General features: G+C 53.7%; 2 protein-coding genes and 2 non-coding genes across 9 annotated transcripts; 2 read left to right on the top strand and 2 right to left on the bottom strand.

The window, feature by feature from the left end:
* Positions 1–1,848: 1,848 nt before the first annotated feature.
* On the bottom strand, positions 1,849–1,921 carry n-TFgaa3. The gene has a single exon. It is a non-coding gene; the product is annotated as a tRNA-Phe (tRNA).
* A 68-nt stretch (positions 1,922–1,989) lies between these two features.
* Positions 1,990–9,679, top strand: Ndufs7 (NADH:ubiquinone oxidoreductase core subunit S7). Of its 4 annotated transcripts, XM_030245344.1 has the most exons (9): positions 2,026–2,089; positions 2,197–2,376; positions 5,282–5,318; positions 5,959–6,042; positions 6,545–6,668; positions 7,725–7,904; positions 7,975–8,021; positions 8,809–8,897; positions 9,521–9,678. In XM_030245344.1, exons 2-9 carry the CDS (start codon positions 2,361–2,363, stop codon positions 9,616–9,618), a joined length of 675 nt encoding a protein of 224 aa, XP_030101204.1. In that variant the 5' UTR covers positions 2,026–2,089; positions 2,197–2,360; the 3' UTR covers positions 9,619–9,678. The 4 variants fall into 4 exon arrangements, with proteins under 4 accessions (XP_006514333.1, XP_030101204.1, NP_083548.1 ...); NM_029272.4 differs by lacking the exon at positions 2,026–2,089 and having other exon boundaries at positions 2,334–2,376; positions 9,521–9,679; NM_001364694.1 differs by lacking the exon at positions 2,026–2,089 and having other exon boundaries at positions 2,334–2,376; positions 9,565–9,679.
* On the top strand, positions 2,044–2,117 carry n-TNgtt7. The gene has a single exon. It is a non-coding gene; the product is annotated as a tRNA-Asn (tRNA).
* A 1,356-nt stretch (positions 9,680–11,035) lies between the features above and the next one.
* Positions 11,036–13,910, bottom strand: Gamt (guanidinoacetate methyltransferase). Of its 3 annotated transcripts, none has more exons than NM_010255.4 (6): positions 13,606–13,897; positions 12,653–12,798; positions 12,486–12,549; positions 12,062–12,129; positions 11,825–11,935; positions 11,036–11,342 (listed from the first exon to the last, which is right to left on the bottom strand). In NM_010255.4, exons 1-6 carry the CDS (start codon positions 13,784–13,786, stop codon positions 11,202–11,204), a joined length of 711 nt encoding a protein of 236 aa, NP_034385.1. In that variant the 5' UTR covers positions 13,787–13,897; the 3' UTR covers positions 11,036–11,201. The 3 variants fall into 3 exon arrangements, with proteins under 3 accessions (NP_034385.1, NP_001334048.1, XP_006513285.1); NM_001347119.1 differs by having other exon boundaries at positions 11,825–11,983; XM_006513222.4 differs by having other exon boundaries at positions 11,341–11,388; positions 11,825–11,983; positions 13,606–13,910.
* Between the last annotated feature and the right edge of the window lie 57 nt (positions 13,911–13,967).

The raw sequence follows: 13,967 nt of genomic DNA on the forward strand, positions 1-13,967 counted from the left end.
TGCTTCAGCCTTTCAAATGTCAGAATTCCAGGTGCTCGCCACCATACTCAGCTCTTCCTCTTACACAGCATCTACTAATGCCATTCTGGGAACCCCATGACCTCATCAAACCCCCCTCAGATTGCAGTCCACACAGGACTGTAGCTGTTGAGTTTCCAACACCTTTGCAGAGCTGGCACTGTGAGGACAGCAGGGGAAAGTGGGGGAAGCCCAGCCTAGGGGAGCCCTGGTAAGTGGGTCACTGCATCCTAGCAGCACACAAGCTGCCTTCACGCTGAAGGGCAGTGGTTGGGAGATGTTTCAGTCCCAGAACACCTGACTCGTATGTACAATGGTGAGCTCTAGCACCGGTAGATCTCACACATACACACGAAATATTTAATATCTAGTATGGCTCAGCTGGCTGTGGCCTACTTCGGCTGTCTCTGAACCAACTTTTTATGTTTTCTGTAAATCTAAAATTCTAGATGGGCAGGGTAGGGTTGAAGCCAGAGGCCAGTCTGGGTTAAAAAGTGAAGCTCTGACTCAAAATTGAGCAAACGAACAAACAAAAACCTAAAAGTTTATTTTTCTCTAGTCCATAGTTCTCTCCAGCCATACCCAGCCTTGTAAAACACACACACACACACACACACACACCCCAAAATAAATAAATCACTGAACAAGTGGAAATTAGTGGAAGAGAGTGCTACATGTATATGATTCTATTCAGTTTACAAATGGGGAAAATGAGACTCCTGCCCAGGCGTTACTGACTTTCTACCAAATGACAGCCACCTCCCATCCCTTAATGCCAAGCCAAGCGCTCTGGAAATAAGAGGCAGGGATAATGTGTGTGTGCGTGCTCATGTGTGTGTGTGTCTGCGAGTGTGTGTGCTCATGCAAATGTGCAGCATGAGCCATTGGTACCCATGCCTGGGACAACTTTCGGACTCCAGTTCTCTCCTGCCACCTTGTGGGATCTAGAGATCTAACTCAGGTCTAGCAGCAGTCAACTGCTTTTATCCACTGAACCAGTTCAGACCTTTATCATTCTCATTATCATGGTTGGCCTTGAGTTTGCTGTCTAGCCAAGGACTCCTAACTCTCCTGCCTCAACCTCCCCAGGGCTGGAATGACAGGCACGCCACACATGCCTTGTTTATGTGGTGCCGAGGTGGAACCAGGGTCTTCTGCGTGATAGGAGAGAGTGCTCACTAACCACCTACATTTATTCATTTTACTTTATTATTTTATGTGTGGGTGTTTTGACTGCATGCATGCCTGGTGCCTGGAGAGATCAAAAGAGCCATCAGAGACCCATGAATTGGAGTTTTAGAAGGTTATGGGATGCTGGGAATTGAATTCCCATTCTTTTGAAAGAGGAACCAATGCTCTGCTGAGCCATTTTAAAAAAATGTTACCTTTGGGAGGCAGAGGCAGGTGAATTTCTGAGTTCAAGGCCAGCCTGGTTTACAGAGTGAGTTCCAGGACAGCCAGGACTATACAGAGAAACCCTGTCTCGAAAAACCAAAAAAGAAAAAAAAAAAAAAGTTACTTAACAACATCATTACCAACAACAATAATAATTTTGGCTTTTTGAGAGGAAGAACTTGTCCTCGTACACATCCTCCTGCTTCTCTGGGGTGCTAGTCTGACAGGTGTGTAAACAATTCACCCCGATACTTTTACATTTCATAGTCAGTAATGGCTTTAGACCTATTAATTGGAAGAATGCAGGACTGATTGCTAATATGTAAATAGAACGTAAAAGTTCAACATTGGATTGGACTAATTCAAGACTGTGGTTCAAAACGAATCAAAAATCTCAAAAACGGAAGACAGGTTCATCAATGAGTTAAAAACACTTGCCGAAACCCGGGATCGAACCAGGGACCTTTAGATCTTCAGTCTAACGCTCTCCCAACTGAGCTATTTCGGCGACGCGCTGTTTGTCGGTAACACCCTCCCTCCGCCCCGTGCCATTGCTTTAGCGCGCAAGCGCACTTCACAATTTGTCTGTCAAACCTTGTAGGGTTATACTATAAGCAGCTGACTAATGTCGTCTCTGTGGCGCAATCGGTTAGCGCGTTCGGCTGTTAACCGAAAGGTTGGTGGTTCGAGCCCACCCAGGGACGACCACAGCGACTTTTTCATTCCCTAATACTGAATAAAGTGGAAGTTCTTTATTTTGTCGCTGTTTCCTGTTTGTCACAGGACGACCGTGGCGCACTCTGCGCGGACGCGACCACAGGTATAAAGCGGGTCAGAACCACTCGGCTTGTGGTGCGGGTTTCCGCTGGTGTCTATTTGGGCGTTGGACTAGAACCGGAACTCTTTGGAGGACGGACCGCAGAGGTTGTCTGAAGGCCGAGGCCAAGATGGCGGCGCTGGCGGGTGAGTGAAGCCCTTGCGGTCGGGAGAGTGGCGTAGTCCTGGGCTCCGAGCTGGCGCTGCGGGGACCTTGGAGCCCAAGCCTAGTGTTGAGAGGCGTTGGGACCGTAGAGACCTATAGGTCAGATCCCAGCCCTCGGTAATGTCGGTGTCTAGCATTAGGCCGAAGCATGTTTGAATTCACGTTACACAGTTCTGCATGGTCTACATAGCAAGTTGCAGGCCTCCTGCTATCGTCCCTGATTATAGTCGGGAACGCTGAGGCCTGTGTATCTTCCAACCTCAGGAAGCTGACTGCAGAAACCCGGCTGATGTCCCCGAAGCACAGAGTGGGACAGGGGAGAGGCCCAGGACACTTAGGCCACCCACCCGGTGGCTCTTTCCATCTCATCCCCAACCTGGACAGCTAGCAAGGGCCTCTAGAGCAGATGTCTTAGTTTCCCTGCCAAAGCTTTGGTGTCTTTCTCTTTATGTACAGGGATTAAACACCTGTGCAGTTTGGTAGACGTGAGCGACAGTTGCTAAGTGGAACCTCCCATCGCCTAGCAGGTTGCAGTGTTAACATAAGGAGTGGGAGAACTCAGGAAGTCGGGTCTAACTCCTTCTGTGTTTTGTTGTTGCTTTGAGACAGTGTCTGATGGGTCCTAGCTCAAACTCTATACTGTGGGTGATCTTGAAGGCTTCATCCGAATGCCTTCACTGCTAATGCTGGGATGGCAGGTGTGCACAGTCAAGCCCATTTATACAGCACCAGGGATGGAACTAAGAGCTTGGTGCATGCCAGGCAGGGACTCTGCCAACACAACTCCAGCCCCAAATGCCTGCTTTGGAGACAGGATCTCATGTATAAGAGGCTGACTTTGAACTCCTGATCCTCCAGGCTCTGACCCCAAATACTAGGATGACAGACTTACTACTATACCCAACATTATTTTTTCTTTTAAAGATAGGGTCTTCCTGTGTGGCCTAGAGTCATATCAAACTCATGTTCCTGCTACAGTCTCTCATTGCTGGGGTTACAGACCCCACCACTGTACCCAGCCCAGCTGTGATGTAGCCCCCTTGAAGAGTGGAGGGCTTGGTGATTCGTGGTGTTGACTGCTGGCGCCTGAATTCACTCAGGCTCAGCTGTGATCTTGCTGGTGACAGTTAATAGACCTTACTGTGGTCCTATTTGAAGGAGAAACTAACACCTTAGAGACAACAAGGAGGATGTTTGCTGTAAGGCATTGTACTGTACAGCTGTGATCCCATCCCTTGGGACGCTGAGGCAGGATGAGCCTAGCCTGGGCTATACTGGATCCCTGCTTCAAAAGAAGGGCACTAAGATTTCTGGGAGTTCCAGGCCGGCCATGGATACATAGTAATACCATTTTAAAAGGCAGGAAGAGGAGGAGGCCTGGAGATGTGGTCCAGTGTTAAAACATTCACTGAATGTGTTCAGGGCCCCACATTTCATTCCCAGCATGACAGCACAGAAATCTGGTCTGAGCCAGACTTGTGCTTCATGCAGTCCTAGCTGCTCAGAAGGCTCTCCTGAGGTCAGAGTTCAGAAGCAGCTTAGGCAACACAAAGAGACCCTATGCCAGTTAAAACAAACACCTGCTGCTGGCACCTCCAGCCACTTAGTAGGGCATTTACTTTGCTGAAAGTTTATCCAAAGCCTTAAGTTTTTAGATGGGGAAGATCAGGCCTGGTGTGTGCCACTCAGTCAGAAAGTCTAGAGTCTGCAGTAGTCTGTCTTTGGTCTAAGCAGTCGTGACCTTGGGAAGCAGTAGCCCTGAGCAAGGCTGAAGTCAGTGAGGAGGGCTGAGGCAGAAGAAGGAGTGTGGAAAGCCACCGTCAGCCCAGCCCCGAGTGTGGGAGGCAGGATAATCCCCATGTCATGGTGGGTGTCTCTCTCCCAGTCCCACCTTTCTGTCATGGAGGGGCAGTCCCAGATGAGACCCCCTCCCACTTTCTTCCTCCAAGACAGGATCTTGCTATGTAATTCTAGCTGACTGGAACTTGGTATGTAGACCAGGCTAGCTCGAACTCACAGAGCTCCCTCCACCTTCCTCTGCATCCTGAGTGATGGGATTCAAGGTGTGCACCCCCAAGCTTGGTCCCAGATGACAGAAATTTATCTTGTATTCCTTGAACTTGGAGTCCAAGATCAGAGTGTCACAGGGCTGGGGTTTCGTGAGCTCACAGATATGACCCCCTCTATCCTCATGAGGCTATCCTAGTCATCTTTATATCCTACCCGTGGTTGGTTTTGTTTGTTTTTGTGTTTTTAAATGCTGTTTGGGATTTTCTAGAGTCTGTTCCCATGTAAGCCAGGCTGTTCTAGGACATGCAGACCCCTGCCTCTGTCTCCAAAGTGCTAGGATGACAGTTGTACATCTTCAGACCTGACCCACACCCGCCCTTACAAAGAATATCCATCCTGCTATGTCTGGGCACATCTTAGTGACCTCATTGTAGCTTTTTTTTTTGCCTCTGGAAAGGCTTATGCATACAATGACATTCCGTTCTGAGATGCTGGGGCAACATGCTCATACATACAGTTGCATTCCAAGGTGCTCAGATAAAGATTCCAATACATAAGCAGTGAGGGCATGGCTCCATCCTGGCTCAAAGCTGCCTGCCATGTCTCTCTTCCTTTTAAAAAGTCCCCTTGGTTGAGTCCTGCCATGTGGGAAGGGCCTGCTATGTGCAAATGTAGAACAGGCTGTTCAGAAGCAGCTGACTTGGGTCCTGGGGTAGAGAAGTGAGACATGGGAGATAGAGGGAAAGGTGACTTACAAGGGAAGTTAGGTAAGAGGGAGAGTGTGTTGGAGCCCTCCAGGGTAGGATTGGGACTAGAACCTGGACCCCTCCTGGGGACTAAACTGTTAGGCTCAGGGTTCTGTGTTTCTCTCTCTAGCTCCTGGCCTGCTCTCTGTACGGATCCTGGGTCTGCGGTGAGTGTGTCGCCTGTCTGTCACAAGGCTAGATCTAGCTGGGTGTCAGTGAACAGCATGAAGCTGCAGGGCTTGGAGCTGGGAGGGTCCCCCAGCAGTGGCTAGTGAAGAGAATGTTCGGTTTAGTGGGGGGTTAGTGGTACGTCCAGGTGTCCTCACATGGTATGCAGGGATTGTCTGGGAAGGCAGTGGCCAAGGCAGAATAGTATTGTCCACAAGCTTGGGGCCCTCGTAGGAAATGCACTGCCTGTCCCAACAAGGTGTTCTGTGAGCCTGCCAGCTGGACCTCCACAGGCTGGCTGCCTTGTGACAGGGCTGTGAAGGTCACCAGCCCAGGGGAGCTACCAGCTGTCTCCTGGGCTTAAAGCACAGCATCTCAATACCATCTTTGCTAGGACATTTGTCAACCTTTTGACCAGTCGGTAGTTTTTAGAAGCAAAGAGGCTCTACTTATGTCAGAGTTGTCACCAAGGACAGTAGCAGCATTGTCCCTATGAAAGGGCAGGGCAGCCTGGAGATGAGCAGGGGGCCAGGGGTGGGCAGGGAGGCCACCTGTGCTATGTGGGGATGGTGGTGGTGAGAAGGAACTGCTGACTGTGTCCTGGCGGCCTCTCAGCATCGCCCCTGTTTGCATCTCCAGCACAGCACAGGTCCAGCTGCGCAGAGTTCATCAGAGTGTAGCCACTGAGGGCCCGAGCCCGAGCCCAAGCCCGAGCCTGAGCAGGTAATCCATGCTCTGAGAAGGGTCTGCATGCTATCTTCTAGGGCTTTGAGTCTTTTTTTTTAATCTTTGTTTTGTTTTGTGTTTTAAAGATTTATCTATTTATTATATGTAAGTACGCTGTAACTGTCTCCAGACACACCAGAAGAGGGAGTCAGATCTCATACAGATGGCTGTGAGACACCATGTGGTTGCTGGGATTTGAACCCAGGACCTTTGGAAGAGCAGTCTGTGCTCTTAACCACTGACTCCTCCCATAGGGCTTTGATTCTTGATTGTTGCCTGCACTCCACCCCAACATGTGGCCCTGGCCCCTCAAGTCTTACCTCCCTAGTGTGGCTGCTTCTCCTTTCTCTGTTGATCAGGCCTAGTGTAGGCCTTGTGGACCTCAGGGATGATGTGGTTCTGTCCTGGGACCCTGTCTATCCCTCCCCATGGGTCCCAGGTCAGGGACCCTGGGGACACCTGGCTAACTGTCCCCTGTGCTCACCTGCTCTGCCCTTAGCACACAGTCTGCTGTGTCCAAGGCTGGAGCTGGAGCCGTGGTCCCCAAGCTCTCTCATCTTCCCCGAAGCCGGGCTGAGTATGTGGTGACCAAGCTGGATGACCTCATCAACTGGGCACGCCGGGTAAGTCCTCGTGTCAAACCCACCCTTCTCAGGGCTTCCTCCCACTCAGGGTGGCCTGGATGCTTCAGCAGTCCACATATTTGTTTAGTGTATTGTGTGTATGTGTATGTGTATGTGTGTGTGTGTGTGTGTGTGTGTGTGTGTGTGTGTGTGTGTGTATGTATACACACACGCGCATACGTATGCATGCTTATGCAACATCATGTGGACATGGAAGTCAGGGGATAACCTGCAGGATTCGAGGATTCGGCTCCCTCTTTCCAACACATGGGTTCCAGGATCTGACTCAGGTCGTCAGGCTTGGTGGCAAGTGCCTTTACTCCTTGAGCCAGCTCAACAACTGATAAAAAGGGCCTTTTATTTACTTATTGTTTTGCATTGAATTTGTTTGCCTTGGAACTTCCTGTGTAAATCAGAAGATTTACAGAGCTCTGCCTGCCTGCTGAGCTGAGCTGAAAGCAGCCACTCTGCCGTCTTTAAGCTCCTCTCATGGCAGAGGCTGGTGAGCTGCAAGCCCTCTGCAAAGCACAGGGATGGCATCCTCTCCATGCCTGTCCTCAGTTGTCCCTCTCAATGCGTGCTCATGTCTAGGACACAGTTGCTGGGCAGCTGTGCCTGGTTCCCGTGCCTGGATGTGACAACCCCTGTCTGACAATTGTCCATTGACAGGCATGCCCCTGGACCTGCCTTAGTCTCCTGGGCAGTGCCTAAGGCTCTGGTGGGTACCCTACTGGAGCCTGAAGCTGCTAGGACAAGGTGCCCACTGCGGAGACCAGACATAGGTGCATCCATGAGGAGCGTAAGCACCCGTGGACAGAGAACATTGAGGGAGGCAAGTCAGTCCCAGGAGATTCCTGAGGGACAGTTGAGCCAATCCAAGGACATCAAGAGGGGTTATTCATGATGGCCAGAGCAGCAGCTAGGCCTGGGTGCTACCTAGAGTCCTAGGCCTAGGGCAACCTCTGGCATCAGGTGCCTGCCAAGCACTCAGTGTCACTGTGCCCACGAGGTGGAGAGACAATGCCTGCACAGGGCTGACTGTCTGTGTTCTGCCAGAGCTCCCTGTGGCCTATGACCTTCGGCCTGGCGTGCTGTGCCGTGGAGATGATGCACATGGCTGCGCCGCGCTATGACATGGACCGCTTCGGTGTGGTGTTCCGTGCCAGTCCGCGCCAGGCTGATGTGATGATTGTAGCTGGCACGCTTACCAACAAGATGGCCCCCGCGCTCCGAAAGGTACATCTGGGCCCCTTGGCCCCTTCTACTGCCTTGCCACCTGCAGTTATCTGACCTGTGTGTCTTGTAGGTGTACGACCAGATGCCCGAACCCCGCTATGTGGTGTCCATGGGGAGGTGAGTGTGTGCTCAGACGCCTAGGGGTGCAGGGCCCACCCCCAGCTGGCACCTTCCTCCCAGCTCTGCTCTGTAGACAGGAAAAGCTCCAGGCAGCCCAAGGCTCCTCCTCCGTGCTCTCCTCTCCCTCTCCTCAGTCTTTCTCTTCAGCTGCAGTAACTTGTTCATCCTATAGTAAATGCATGCATGGAGCCTGAGTCCCTGGGTTCCTGTGCCTGCCAGGCGAATGCGCACATCCTCGACCCAACAGCTTGGGTCTTTTCTTGCAGTGGAGGCTGTAGGGGAGACCCCTTTAAATCCTGGTACCCACACAGGGGCCCACAACTGCCTGTGACACTAGCTCCAGACAATCCAATCTTTAAAAAACAAAACAAAACTGGGTGTGGTGACCAACTCTGAGGCCAAGGCAGTCTGATCTCGGAGTTCAAGGTCAGCTTGAACTAAGCCTGGTCTCAAAAAGGAAGAAGGAAAAGAGGGCAATGGTTGTGTTATCAGAGGCACACCTAGCAAGCTGGGTTCCATCCCCAGCTTGGTAACTGGTGGTGCACTCCTGTCACCTTCAGGTCTTTGGGGAGGCCACCTTAGATCCCACAGTCCACCCGTCTGTGGGTCATGAGAAACTCTTTGGTTGAATGCACTTTTCCATGAGTTGATCAGTGGCTCCTTGCATCCAGCACGTCCCATGAAAGTTCTGGAAGTCCCCTTTACCTCAGCCTGTGGCAGGGTGTGGGGTGTGGCATGGGCTGGGTGGCCATGCATCTGAACTGCCTCACAACCCTCTCCCCAGCTGTGCCAATGGCGGTGGCTACTACCACTACTCCTACTCGGTTGTTCGTGGCTGTGACCGCATTGTGCCAGTGGACATCTATGTGCCAGGTGAGGACAGCCATCCTGCCCTACCACTCCAGACATTGTCTCCAAGCTGCTGAGCCAGCCTGGGGAGGGGGACCTTGATGTCTCCTGTGTCCATGCCTTGTCCTTCATCCCACCCTCCCCAGGAGTGCTGGGTGTGCTAGCTTTCCTCTGTAGCCCTGGGTGGGCCTCAGCTTAGCTGAGCTGCAGGGTCTTTTAGCAGTTCCCTGTCTGTCTTCCCTGTGTGGTCACTGGCCACTGCCCCCTGCAGGGCTCTCAGTCAGCAGACTGCTGGGGAGCAGGGCCAGATGAATAGGGAGGGCGGGGTTTCTGGCTGCAGTCCAGGGGCTTCTAGCATCCTGAGACATGGACTCTCAAGCTGCCTCCCTGCCCTTGGCTCAAGCCCATGTCCCTGACCAAATGGTTCAGTTTTTGTGACTATTCCTAAGGACCAAGCTGGTCACCAGAGTCACAACCTGGCCCTTTTCCCTGTGGAGCCATGGACAGCTCAGGGATGGAGTGGGTGTTAGGAGGCTTGGCACAGCAAGGACCCTTGTCCCTTTGAAGCCAACCCCAGGGTACCCTAAGAGTCCTCCATGTGGGCTGGTAGAGGCAGATGGTGGGGTCTCAACCGTTTGTGTCCCCAGGCTGCCCGCCCACGGCCGAAGCACTCCTTTATGGCATCTTGCAGCTGCAACGGAAGATCAAGCGTGAACAGAAGCTGAAGATCTGGTACCGCAGGTAGAGCTGCCAGGCTGAGCACGATAATCCCAGAATCCCTTGTGAATAAACCCATCCTGATCCAGTTGTGTGTTCTGTGTGGACTGTGGCCCAGCTGGCAGGTGCCAGGTCCTGCACCCTCTGTGATCACTCCTGGCTCTTGAGGGCCAGTTGTGGGCAGTGTAGGCTGGTGGCCCGTTTCAGTCTCAGTGTCTCACATCTGAGCCTTGTGGCCTCTGCCCACTGTATAGCTCAGACCAGTCACTGCCTACTTCTGAGCAAGGGAAGGCAGTAGGTCTCCTCTCAAGCGGAAGACACATCTCTGGTCTGCTGCCCTTTAGGAGCTATCAACTCGGGGAGGAGGAGGAGGAGGAGCAACAGCAGCAGCAGGGGGTGGGAAGGAGGAGGAAGAGGAGAAGGAGCAGGGGGTGGGAGGAGGATATCCAGCATGCTCAGCATGATGCCCTCTTGCAGAGTATGTCAGGCCTTCGTGTCCTGCAGATTTCCATTCTGTGGCTCTCAAAGGACACACTGTGACAGGAATGGGTCAGGGAACCAGCACACCCAGGACGTGGGATGGGTGGGTGAGCCTGCCTAGGCAGGAGGAGCTTTTTGTCTGGAGACAGGGTTTCTCTGTGTAGCCCTGGCTATCCTGGAACCCCAGAGATCAGCCTGTCTGCCTCCCAAAGGCTGGGATTACAGGGGTTATACCATAGCCCACTCCAAGGCAGTTTTTTTCCTTTTTTTTTTTTTTTTTTTTTTTCTTTTTGGTTTTTAGAGACAGGGTTTCTCTGTATAGCTCTGGCTGTCCTGGAACTCACTTTGTAGACCAGGCTGGCCTCGAACTCAGAAATCCGCCTGCCTCTGCCTCCCGAGTGCTAGGATTAAAGGCGTGCGCTGCCACGCCTGGCTCCAAGGGCAGCTTTTAAGACAAGACCCAGTTAAGGTGGAGACTCTCCAGGCCAAGGGAACAGTCTGCTCCCTGCCTTGAATGCCAACCCTGGCCTTCATGCTGGGGAAGAGACTAGGGAAGAGGGCAGGGTGTGAGCAGAGGTGTCCAGGTGCTGGCTGGCCACAGGACAGCAGCCCGAAGTGAAGAAGAGCTGGCATAGGACACAGGCCAACAGGAGTGAGGCAGAGGTGGGTGCAGTGTGGACCCAGGCAGCAGATTTGGTACCAGGGATTTGCACAGTAGGGCTGCACTGTGAGAGCCACATTGCTTGTTGTGTACTGGGCTAGGCTGAGGCCTGTGGAGGCTCTCCTCTACCCTGGCCTTGGTGAGACCCCACAGTCTCATCCTGGGCCCCCTGTTGAAAACAGACAATGGTGGATTGGTCATGTCTGGGTGGGGCAGGGGGCACCGAGCACCACATCTTCTGAGGCAGAGGCAGTTCTAAGCCAGATGTGGTCCCTCACCTTTGGCTCACTGCCAACCAACCCACTAGTCTTCTTGTTAGCATTTATTTTACTCCTGAGCTCTGGGAAGATGGCAGTGCCAGGCAGAGGTTAGGATGTCACACTGAGGGACAGTGGAGAGGCTGGAGCCCACAATCCAGCCACAAAGGTACTGAGGAGGACACAGGCTCCTTGTAGACCTGGGCCGGCTGCTCAGTGCTTGGTGACCAGGGGTGTGATCATCTGAGGGAAGGCATAGTAGCGGCAGTCGGCTGGGGGCACCAGTGCCATCACCTCTGTGCAGATGTTTTCTTTCAGGAAGCCAGCTTCCTGCAGTGCAGGCACCTGCGTCTCCTGTAGGGCGGGGTCACAGGTCACCCCAGATGATGTGGGACAGGACCTGGGTGTGAGTGAATTCTGGTGCAGGCAACAATTTCCTGATAAGCTCTGCTGTGTCTCAGACCAGCATCCTTGCACAGGCCCGCTGTAGGCCTCTCAAGAAAAGAGTCTTATGTGATGAAAGCTGCCTCATGGGCTGGTGGGAAAGCTGTCCTGCTTGCCCTGGTACTGGAGGGCATCTGTCCCCAAGACAGGCACAGCCCCACAGGTAGAGTACAGTGAGCAGGGCTGTACAGAGCACTGAGGAGCCACCAGAGGCTAGGACTAGTGGGGGCCTTCCTGACTTCAGAATGGAAAATCACAACCCTGACCGGACCTCTTGAGAGCTCTGGCCCCCTAGGCCAGCGAGCAGAGGGCCTCCCCCATGCCATGGCCTGAGGAAGGCCACTGCCAAGCTTCGGGGTAAGGTCTTCCTCACCTGCTCTCAGGCAGCATACCTCAAACATGGTGGTGATGTCTGTGTATTTGGACTTCATGAGCTCCCCCCAGGACGTGAGGTTGCAGTAGGTGAGGACGCCCCCGGTCTTCAGCAAGCGGAAGGCATGATTCTGCAGAGAGGCCAGTGGACAGGAAGGGGTAGGACCATGGGAAGAGAGCTGCTGGTCTGTAAATGTCACATGCCCTGCCCACCTGACCTTCCAAGGCCCACCGTCCCTGGCCCCCTGCAGTCCTACCTTAATAAAGTTGAACTGGTGAGTGTGCCAGGCCTCTTCAGACAGCGGGTACGTGTCATATAGAATCCCTGCAGTTTGAACACATACCAGTCAGCGCTGGCACAGCCTTGCCCAACCTCATCTGAGCCATCCCATGGCCTTGGACGCTAACCCAGCCCATACAGCTGCCCTTCCCACGGATGTGTCCCCAGTGCACATTGGAGGTGTGTTTGTTGGGATGGGGGACAACTTGTAGGCATCCATTCTCTCCTTACACCACGTACATCCTGGGGGTCAAACTTTGGTCATCCTTTTGATGGCAAGCTCCACCAGGCTGAAGAGGGTATGGTAGTGTAAAAGCAGGCACAGGCTGCCAAGTAGTACCCAGACGCTAGCGGGTTCCCCAGAGCTCAACCCCTTTGCCAGGCTCCCAGAGTTCCCTCACCATCAAAGTGACCGTCAGGCAGGGTAGGTGCCACCTCCTCCCACAGGCCTTTCAAGGGAACAACCTTGGAGAGGAGAGGGTCAAAAGAGGTTGAGGGTCACATGGGACCCCATGATCTCCCAGCCCTGAGGGTTACTCCCAGTCTGCACCCCAGCGGCAGAAGGTACCTTATGTGGCTGCCGCAGGGCCCAGTCTTGTAGACGCTGGAAGACCCCATCATTGCACTCAATAATCCAGTGTTCCTCTATGGGGGCCTGTTGCACCCTGGAGGCTGCAATGGCCATACCGAAGCCCACTTCCAAGACCCGGCCCCCTAGGAGGACAAAACATGACAGCTGGTTTGGGTGGGGGAGGGGGACTTAGATGTGAGGCCTGGCTCACACTTGCCTCAAGGCCAGCCAGCCAGCCAGCCAGCAGGACCATGTGGGTGGACAGAACAAAGTAACAGCAGAGTGTGGGCTCGGGCCAGCTGCCAATCAGAGCGGCTAGCCTGGGAGCCCAGGGCCTGGCCCCAGGGATCCCTGGACTCTGAGCCCCTGCCCACGCGATTTGTGCTCTAATCTGTGAGAAAGGGCCAAGCCTGGCTTGGAGGCTCTACACCTGCAGCCCCTCCACGTTTCATTCTGCACCTAATACCAAGTCCTCATTTGCCTTGGGTGAACTTTGAAGTCCACTCACTCACTGCCCATCTGCCCTGTTTGAAGCTGGGGTGCCTCAGACACCACCCCTTGTACAGAAGTTCAGGGCCACAGCACCGGGACAGCTGCCTCTCTGCTCAGTTTTCCCAAGCTATTCTTAGCAACAGCCCCTGGAGACTCGGAGGTTCCCGACAAGCACAAGCCTCACGCCCCTCTGCTCTTTCTCGCTCTTTCTATTAAGTTCCACTCGACTGTGGTCCGAAGACCCAGCCCCGGGAAGTAGAAATCTTCCCTGGGAGAGGAAGTTCCAGTTCGGAGCCGGGACCTCTTTCCTGCGTCCACTTTTTGCAAATACCCTTCCCTTCCCGACCAAGGTAGCCCCAAGGCAGCTCAGTGCCTCAGGCAAGGAAACTGAGACTTGCAACATGCATGGGAGCTCCTGCTCTTTTAAGCTGCAGCCTCAGTTTCCTCTGGCAGAGTACCTCTGGAGGCAGCAGCCGCCGCTAGCGCATGCATATAGGGGGTCTCCCAACGCTCCATCACTGGCTTGCCCAGGATTTGCAGGTGCGTGTCAGACGCGTCATAGGCCGCGGGGGCCGCGCGCCACGCGGGGCCGCAGTCCTCGCCGGGCGCGAAGAGCGGGCTAGCTGCAGAAGAGCTCATGGTGAGGCTGTGCAAACCAGGCCGGGAGCGCAGGGCTGCGGAGCCGCGGGGCCGGTGGAGGCGGAGTGGGGCGGTGCCTCTGCACAGAGATTAGCCTTGCACTCAAGTGGGTGGGAGCCTGAGGCGGGGGCGGGGCCTATGCGCCCTAAAGAACTCCGTGGCTGAGCCGTGTGGGCGGGGC

This window comes from Mus musculus, chromosome 10, assembly GCF_000001635.26.
Source record: "Mus musculus strain C57BL/6J chromosome 10, GRCm38.p6 C57BL/6J".
Taxonomy (NCBI): Eukaryota; Metazoa; Chordata; class Mammalia; order Rodentia; family Muridae; genus Mus; species Mus musculus.

Excerpts from the sequence above, each read along its gene's own strand:
- Ndufs7 (XM_030245344.1), top strand. Across the intron at positions 8,022-8,808 it reads TATGTGGTGTCCATGGGGAG|CTGTGCCAATGGCGGTGGCT; the intron begins GTGAGTGTGTGC and ends CCCTCTCCCCAG. Across the intron at positions 8,898-9,520 it reads AGTGGACATCTATGTGCCAG|GCTGCCCGCCCACGGCCGAA; the intron begins GTGAGGACAGCC and ends TTGTGTCCCCAG.
- Gamt (NM_001347119.1), bottom strand. The coding sequence starts at position 13,786 with ATGAGCTCTTCTGCAGCTAGCCCGCTCTTCGCGCCCGGCGAGGACTGC. Across the intron at positions 12,130-12,485 it reads GCCTGACGGTCACTTTGATG|GGATTCTATATGACACGTAC; the intron begins GTGAGGGAACTC and ends TTCAAACTGCAG. Across the intron at positions 11,984-12,061 it reads ACCAGTTCAACTTTATTAAG|CTCTCTTCCCATGGTCCTAC; the intron begins GTAGGACTGCAG and ends ACAGACCAGCAG.